We start from the raw sequence: 9,241 nt of genomic DNA, 5'->3' as shown, positions 1-9,241 counted from the left end.
GGGCCTCACTGGTGGCACAGGGGTTAAAGTCTCCATGCTATCAAACTATCACCAGCCACTGGGGCCTGAGTTCCATCCCTGGCCAGGGAGCTGACCCACATGTGACACTACAGACCTCTCCTGTCTCGACCGCTGCTCCCCTCAGCATTGGATTTCAGTGGATCTGCCTGTTCTGCTCCCAATTCTTTCTGGTGAATCCTTTTACCCCCTCCACCCACAACTTTGGCCTCCATCCCAGTTCTTGTATACATAAATAAAAAAAAATTTTTAATGATAACAACTAAATATATGTTTTACCAGTAATCTTGCTCCTAGGATCCTAGCCTATTGATGAAGAGCAAAAATATAGAAATGCAAAGAGAGTTTTTAGGAATGTTTAATAAGTCTTGCTCATAGAAGGAAGAGTGGAAAAGTATAACTATCTGAATGTTAGTTAGTTGAATAAACTAAGTGCACACAGGCCAAGTCATTTTATGCAGTGTCCAAAAAGAATGTAGCAGATTTTAAGGTGCTGGCTGTGAAGATGGCCATACCTTATTGACAAGTTAAAAAAGCAAAGTAAAGAGCAATATAGCCATCTGAGACTAGATTGTGTTTTAATGAGTGAGACTTGACATTAACTATATCAGATACATTTCAAAATAACTGGGAAAAAAGATCAAAACTGCCATGAACATTTTTCCATAGGCATGACCTGGGATCAGTAAAAAGGAAAGTTTCTTACTGAGTTTTTCAGTACTTTTTCCAAAAACATTACTTCAAATTGCAGATGGGAGTTATAAACAATGACACCAGTTGTCCACACATACATACAATGAAAAGAAATGACAAAATGATCCATTTGATCAGAAAGGCATGCCAAACGCAACACGTGTGAACAAGAAGTCACCATCCAGCAAGGACCCGGGTTGTTTTAAGTCATGGCCAGATTGTTCTTGATAGGCTGAAGGACAGGTGACTTACCTTAGACAGTGGTTTTAGCTGGTGGCAGTTGATGCCTCCAGTGAAGACCATGTTGGGCATCATGGGTTTTGGATAATCCATAGTAAAGTCAGTTTCAATCAGCCAGATGGATGCATGGCTGTAGAGATCGTAGGGCGTGACGGGTGTTTGCAGGATCTCAGAGGCAACCTCTAAAGCAGTTTTGAGAAAATAGGGGCAAAATATATGTTCCTGCATGTGCAAGAATTGATTCTGCATTCTCTCCCAGAAAGTCATGACATCCGAGAATAACGAGAATGCCCTAGGGACGTAAGAAAGAGGGTTGGGACTCTGTGTCCCTTCATCCATATAATGGCAAAAAGCTGCCCTGGTGAAGATCACAGAAGGGACTGACAAGTACTTGGCTACAATTAAGCCACACATGTCAAGAGGATCTAGTAACACAGCATCAAAAGTACTCTCTTCTAAGAATTTCACTAATTTTTTGTCCTTAAACAAAACCCTGCAGTATGAAAAAAGGTGTTCAAAAACAGAGCTGCTGCGTGCATTCAACAGGGTAAATAAAACAATTCCTCTCTTTTCCCACTGAGCATCCATAAAAGTCTTGAATTCTTTAAATGTATTCTCCACAGTGTGAGCTGTGCCATAAGTCTTCAACGTAAGGTTGAGGTGGCTGTCCACATGCAAATTCATCTCTGGCGAGACCATGACGAGCTCATGTCCTCGGTGGAGGAGCTCCTTCACAACCTCTCGCATAGTGAACCAGTGGCTCCCGCCCATGGGCATCACCAGCAGCTTGCCTGCCTCTGCAAAGCCGGATGTCAGCAGGAGAGACACACAGAGTGGCAGGAAACCAGTCAAAATCGCAGGAGCCATCATATAACTGCAGCCCAGAGCGATCCAAGGATTCTAACCTTGTGTAACAGTTGGTGGCAGGACAGGTATAAACCCTGCCCTAGGAGAGGGCGTGTTTTCATGCATTCAAAAGAAAGATTAACTCGTGGCCAATGACTGGCTCACAAGAACAGTAACTACTGAGTTTTATATTCACAGGCACCTGTTTGTTGGTGGCAGATAAAATTAACTTTTGCTCCCTGGCATAGATTCCATGAATTGTACTGCAATACCCATTTAGAAACCAAATTGTTAAGCAATGTTTTTACACCTTGAGGACTCAGAAAGATTAAAAAAATATTTTTCAATAAAATTGATATTGTTGAAATTTGTCTCAAAGTAAAATTTGGATTTTCCCTCAGACTACCAAAGACGGCCCAGCAAAAATATTGGCATTCCAGGTGCCAAGAAGCACTTGAAGTCTCTGGCCCCCACCACCCGACAGGCAGCAGAAGTGTAATTCCTGAGGGTCTCTGCAATGCCTGGCAGGGTCTTACTCCATTTCAAGCCCTCTGAGACCTGCGAACGCTGAAATAGAGTTGATGACCCCATCTACTTGGGCCATCCTACAGATGCTGTGGGACCGTCACACATTTTAAATCCATTTCACCAAATACATTACAAATAATGGGCGCTCACCTGCCCCGTGCCTGCCAGAAGCACCCTGCTGACACTCCTCTCTTCTCTCTGCTTTCAAAGCACACTGCTAAAACCTCTGCAGTGGGCTCACCCCAAAAGGCCTGGTTACCTTCTTTCAGGAATCCCTGCATCTGTCTCCCACACGCGCCAACCACTCTTTGAGGTCAGGGGCTAAGCCTTCTTCGTGCCTGCAGCCTCCTCCCTAGCGTAGCTGTGTCTTGCACAGAGGAAGCGCGCAGGGATGTTGGATTGGACTGTGTGACAGCACGCAGTTATCTAGTGACCTTCACGAGTGCGTTCATGGTGCCTGTCAGGAGAGGTCCACAGCCAACTTGGAGGCGTAATCCATTAGGAGCCAAGATGTCTCTCTAGTACACCCCAACTCTGATGACACTTGCTGACTCCCCTTTAACCTTAGGCAGGTGGCGGGGGCACTTACAGATAAACATCTGAAGATGTTTCAATTGTGTGTGATCTGTCTTGTCTGGAGGTTTACTTCAGAGTAACTACCAATAGAATGAAATATAAAAAGCAGTAGAGATATTACTGATCCAAGGGCTCACTGCCCAACACGCCCAGAGACCGATTTCCAGGACATCAGAATGTGAGAAAAGAAAAAAGTGTTACTGCAAATCTTTGGCAAAGAGTCAGAAGATAAACTGAAATCTGCCTCCCTGCTTGAGGGAATGAGGTTACACAGACTCAAGGGGACAGGGACAACAAAAGAGCTCAATGCTGTTGGCTAAGAAGTGGGTTAGGGGCAAAGTAATGTAGACTTGTCTGTAGTTCACTGGCCAATTACAAGGCAGGTCACACATAGAGACGTATGAAGAGGCTTTGCTTCAGCTCTCCGGAGCTTTGAATGTCTGGTAGTGACCCCTTCCCTCCAAGCACCAACCACCCCTCTTCAGCATTTGCAGTGTCCTGGCTCTAGAATGCCTTGGTCTCAGCTCAAGGTTTGTCAGTACGACTCTGGGGTCTACTATGCTATATCTTCGAAAGCAAGTCTCAGAGAATATGATAGATAAGTTCACTTGTCTTTTGTTTTTGGGCTCTGAAAGACATGTAACCACTTATACTTGGCTACAGAGAATCCCAATGAACCCCAAAGCTGACTCTTTGAGAAGATGAATTAACTTGATAAAGCTCTAGCCAAACTGATCAGAAAAAAAAAGAGAAAGAAAAAATTACCATTGCCAGAAATGAGAGAGATTCTGTAAATATTGAAATAATAAGCGGCTATCATTAATAAGTTTATGCCACTATATTCTACAACTTAGATGAAACAGACACACTCTACAAAAGACGCAAACTGCTAGATCTTAATCAAGAAAACATAAGATGGGGCCTCCCCGATGGTGCAGCGGTTGAGCGCTGGGTTGCGAAGCTGCCCGCGGCCTCTGCGGCGCCGGTTCGATCCCCGGCTCCTCCCCGGCCACCGGAGGAGGGTCCCACATGGCGCGCAGACCTCTCCTGCCGCCCGCTGCTCCCCTCAGCAGTGTACTTCGGTCCCTCTGCCTGCTCTGCTCCCTGCTCTGGCTCTGGTGAATTCTCTCACCCTCCTGCGCTTCTGACTGAACCCAATGCATGTATAAACAAAACAAAACAAACAAACAAATAAGTAAATAAAACATGCCTTTATTAAAAAAAAGAAAACATAAGATGTATAGAAATAATTTATTTTATATTTTTAAAAATTAAACTATGTTTTATTTTTTTAAAGATTTGTTTATTCATATATACAAGAATTGGGTACAGTCAGAATTGCAGGAGGGTGAGAGAATTCACCAGAGCCAGAGCGGGGAAGAGAACAGGCAGACTGACGAAGTACACTGCTGAGGGGAGCAGCAGGCATGCCAGGAGAGGTCTGTGCACCATGTGGGACCCTCGCTGGGGGCCGGCTGGGGATCAAACTGGCGTTGCAGAGGCTGCAGACAGCTTCGCAGCCCAGCGCTCAACCATGCACCACCAGGGGAGACCCTAAACTATATTTTAAATTAAACTAAATTTGTGATTTACTTTACTACAAATAAAACCTCAAGCCCAGACTCACTGATAAATGCTACCAGACATGGGAGGAAGAAATAAGACAAATTATTATTCTGGAATATATACTGGAGACTAAACACAATATATTCTAAGAATAGAAGTTCAGGGGACTTCCTGATTCATTCAGTCGAAAAAAACTTCAATAGAATTAGTGTGCAATAGAGAGAGAGAGAAGAGAGAAAGGACATAGTTTCCCAATAAAACACCCAAAATCACATCATAGAATAAATCCATGAAAGTAGCATTGCCTTATAATATCACTAGACAGACACTACAAGAAAGCAAAAGACTAAAGAACAATACCTCTCAGCAGCATGGATGCCAAATGTTTAGCAAATCAAATTCAATAATATAAATATACAAAAAGATATAGATTACATATATGTATGACATAAAAATATAATACACCAAATGAAGTGGGATTTACCCCAGGAATGTAAGTCTCTTTTAACGTCAAAAAAAATTAATCAGGGAAACTCACCATATAAATTAACTAAAAAAGTAAAGCCATGCAATCATCTCATAGACACAGAAAGTATATTTGACAGAATACAGCATCCATACCTGAGAAAAATTCTTTGCAAAGTAGGATAAGAAAAGAAGTTTCTCAACCTAGGAAAGGACATCTACCCCAAAAGTTACAGCAAAATCATACTTAATGGTGCAGAACTGCATGTTTACTTCTAAGATCAGATAGAAGTCAAGGATGGCTGTCTCATCACGCTTATGCAACTTCTAGAGATACTATCCAGTGCAATCAGGCAAGAAAAGGAAAAATCTGTTATTCACAGACATGAGCATCTCTGTAGAAATCCCAAAAGAATCTACAAAAATCTCTTAAACAAATAAGTTCAGCAGGGTTGCAGAAGACAAGATCAATACTCAAACAAAATTGTTCTTTTATAACAGTGTAATCTCAACAGGAAGGGGAGGTTTCACGTTCCCTGCCCCCACCTAAGGAAGGGTGGAGCGGAGCACCCAGGGAAAGCTAGAAAGGACAGAGAAAGGACCTGGGGAGACAAGACTTGGAGGTGGTACATGGGGCAGAGGGATCATGCTCAGCAAAATAAGCCAGAAAGACAAAGAAAAATACTGGATGTTCTCACTCATAGCCGGAATTTAGGAAACCTAAATAAGTGAAAATAAAAATCAGCAAGCAACTATTAACCAGGTTGGGATTAGGGTCAAAATAAGGGGGTGGGAAATGTTTGGAGAACATAACCAAGAGGAAAATGCATACATTGTACAAAAATGAAAAATGATGTAAAAAGTATATAAAATAAAATAAAAAAGAGAGAAAGACATGTGAGGAAGCACCCACACTTGCTTCTCAGCCTTGGGCTTGCAACAAGGACTTGGGGGACACAGAAGATATGTGTCTGAGAGACCCGAGGGCAGGCTGACCATGGTAGCCTTTATCTTGACATGTGCTTTGATTTTGTTCCTTTCCTTCCAGACTTGCCTGGCCCTATCTACCCCTTTCCTGTGGTTCACTGCCAGAAGGTGCCATAGACTGCTGGCAAGCTTTCAGGTTTCAGTGTCCCTGCTTTGGCTAAACCTGCTTGGCTGGGCATTTACGCAAGAGGGGATAAGTAACTCTGGGGTTTCATTGGGAAACTATGTCCTTTCTCTCTTCTCTCTCTATTGCACACTAATTCCATTGAAGTTCTTTTCTACTGAAATTCTTATGCACTAAGGGTATGTTTTGTCTTTATGCTGTGGATGGCAAAACCTATTTAAGGCATGCAAGATTTTGGGGGTCAGGATGCTCCTTCATTTCCCCACTAATATTTCTATACTAGGAGTGAACATCTGGAAATTGGAATATCAAATACCATTTAAGTAGCATCGTGCATATGAAATATTCTTTTAAAATATGAAATATTTAAATGATAGCTCTGACAAAAGATGTGAAAGAATGCACACTGAGGTCTTCAAAACTTTCAATGATTTGAATAAATTAAAAAAATGAAATATTCATGAATTGGAAGACACAAAATTATTAAAATACGAATCCCCAAATAGATCTATAGATTCAGCACAATCCAACCCATATCCCAACATTCTTTTCTTGTGAAAATTGGAAAACTGAAATTTCTATGATTCATATGGAGACGTAAAAAACCTCTAAGAGCCAAAACAACCTTTAAAAAAGAACAAAGTTGTAAATGTTATATACTGAACATTTATGTTCCTCCCAAATTCATATGTTAAACTCTACCTTTTGGTATGATGGTATTAAGAGGTGGGATTTGGAGCAATAGTTAGTATTAGAGGAGGTTTTGAGGATGGGGCCCTCAGGAATGGGATTAGTGCATTTATAGGCATCAACATATAACTTGCTTCCTCTTGTACATGACTTGTTAGCTCAATGGTTAGCGAGTGTTACTAATAGCTTGCTTCTGCTCGCTGAGTCTCTGTTCACCAGTGAGGATACAAGAATTTGTCAGTCTACAACCCCAAAGAGTACTCTCAGCAGCACCTGAGCCTTTGATAACTTAATCTCCCACATCCAATATCCAGAACAGTGAAAAATAAATGTCTGTGGTTTATAAGCCACCCAATGTGCACTATCCTGTTACTGCAGCTGAACTAAGCAAGACAGAGGCCAAACACTACCTCACTTCAAGACATATTAAAAAGCTAGGGTATGGGTCTCCCTGGTGGCACAGGGGATAGAGCGCAGCTCTGTGACTTTGTCTGCAGCCTCTACCGTGCAGGTTGGATCCCAGGCTGACCAGGGAGATACCCACACGGTGAGGTAGACCTTTCATGTCTTGCCCACTGCTCCGCTCAGCAGTGTTTTCGGTCCCTCTGTCTGCTTGTTCTGCTCCCTGCTCTGTCTCTGCTGAATCCTCTCACCCTCCCACACCTCTGGTCTCCACCCCAGTTCTTATATGCATAAATAAATCAATATTTTTGTAAAAAGCTGGGGTAATCAAGTAGTTCATAAATAGGTGAATAGGATCAAATAAAAAGTCCAGAAATTAATGCACAGAATGATGCTTCTTTGTGTACAAAGATGCAAAGGAATTTGATGGAGAGTATTTTCATTAATTGGATATCCCCAAGCAAGAAATGAAATTAACTTTGGGTGTTCTGTGAAAATCTGAAACTCTGGTCTGATCATGACAAACATTCAGATAAACTCAAATTGAATTACCATCTACAAAGTGCCTGACCAGCACATGTAAGCACGTACGAGGTCAGCAACGACAAGGACAGTCTGAGGCCTGATGCTTTGAATAAATAAAACGGTGAACTATATTTAGTCCAGAGGAGACAGAGACATCAGAACGAAGTGTGGTGTTACATCCTGGATGGTGTTCTGGAAAAGACAATACAGGAAAATGTATTATATCTCATTAAAAATAATGAGATCTGGATGAAATATAGATTTTAGTTGATCATAATGTATCAGCATTGGCTCACTGGTTGTGATAAACACACAATAATCATGTGAGATGTTAACCACAGGGGAAAGAGGTATAGGATACACAGGATTTTTTTAAACCATTTTTCCAATTTTGCTAGAAATCTAAATCTATTCTCAAATACAATTTTTATTTTAAAAAAGTCTATGCACAGACTGGGAAAAAAATATTTGCAGGGCCTATCGCTGATAAAAGATTTATATCCAGAGTATAGAAAGAATGTTCCAACTCAATAATGAGGAAGAAAAAAAACCAATTTAAAAAGATAAAGATTTAAACACTCTGCCCCAAAGAAAACAGAGGAAAAACAGGCCCAGGGGAAAAAGGCTTTACATCACTTGTCAGTAAAGAAATTCAATTAAAACCACAATTTTATTTATACACCTATTACAATACAAATCCTGTGAGCTTTCAGAGAGCCAGAACTCTCCTGGAGCTAGAGAATCCTGTGGCCATTTCTTCAAAACAGGGATTTCCCTGAGAAAAGACAGCATTTCCTGTACTGGTCATACATTTTATTTTTGTACATTATGATGTTCTGATGTGTTGAAAGACCTTCTGGCTGGGGACAGACGGCCCCTCCCTAGACTAGCCAACTCTTGGCAACATCAAAGGGTCCAGTCCATTGCCATTCATGTGCAAACTAACTAGCCCAGAGCCAGGTCAGCCATAGCCCTTCCCCTTGACCACCTCAAGGCCAGGGACCAGGCCACTGACACACTGTAGGCCTGAGAGTCTGACAAAATGATGCCATCTAGCCAAGCCTACGCCATCTGCCCTGCCCAGAGTTGCCGGTCCATGAAACCTCCAGTAAAGAGCACGGCTCCTGCTGCATCTTTGTCCTGACCAAGCTTGGGGCTTCTTGTGGCCTGCGTGACCTTCCCTGACCCTGTCTCTGGGGACTATGGGTGTAATAACCTGGTTGTCCTGAGCTTTCCCGGAACCTCCCCTTACAGCCTCGCCTAACTGACCATCGCAGAAAAGACCACACAACACTTTCCTGGCTCCTGTACTCGTAAGATAAACACTGGAAGCAGCACTCGGAGGTTTTAAATCCAGTCCCGCTCTGTTCTAGTTTCCCTTTTTTCACTCTCTTTTAATGCTCATGTCAACTCTCTGACTAGATTGAACCATCCCATAGTGAGACATGACCCTCCTGTTTGAAAGATTAGTTTACAGCAGTGGTAGAGATTGGATAACACGCGGATTATGTAACAGAGCATAGATAAGGAAATGCGTAATAATTACCAAATTACAGTGCAAGTTTTGCAGGTTAGGGTCAC

At 42.2% G+C, this 9,241-nt stretch overlaps 1 protein-coding gene across 1 annotated transcript; it reads right to left on the bottom strand.

Annotated features, from left to right (window-relative positions):
- Positions 1-918: 918 nt before the first annotated feature.
- Positions 919-1,818, bottom strand: LOC311167210 (UDP-glucuronosyltransferase 1A8-like; the record flags this gene model as incomplete). Its single annotated transcript, XM_084228066.1, has 1 exon — positions 919-1,818. The coding sequence occupies one exon, from the start codon at positions 1,816-1,818 to the stop codon at positions 919-921; it is 900 nt and encodes a 299-aa protein (XP_084084192.1).
- Positions 1,819-9,241: the final 7,423 nt, after the last annotated feature.

This window comes from Talpa europaea, assembly GCF_964194135.1.
Source record: "Talpa europaea genome assembly, chromosome: 1".
NCBI lineage: Eukaryota > Metazoa > Chordata > Mammalia > Eulipotyphla > Talpidae > Talpa > Talpa europaea.
Note: the sequence above shows the minus strand (reverse complement) of the source record. Positions and strands in the feature narration are given on the sequence as shown.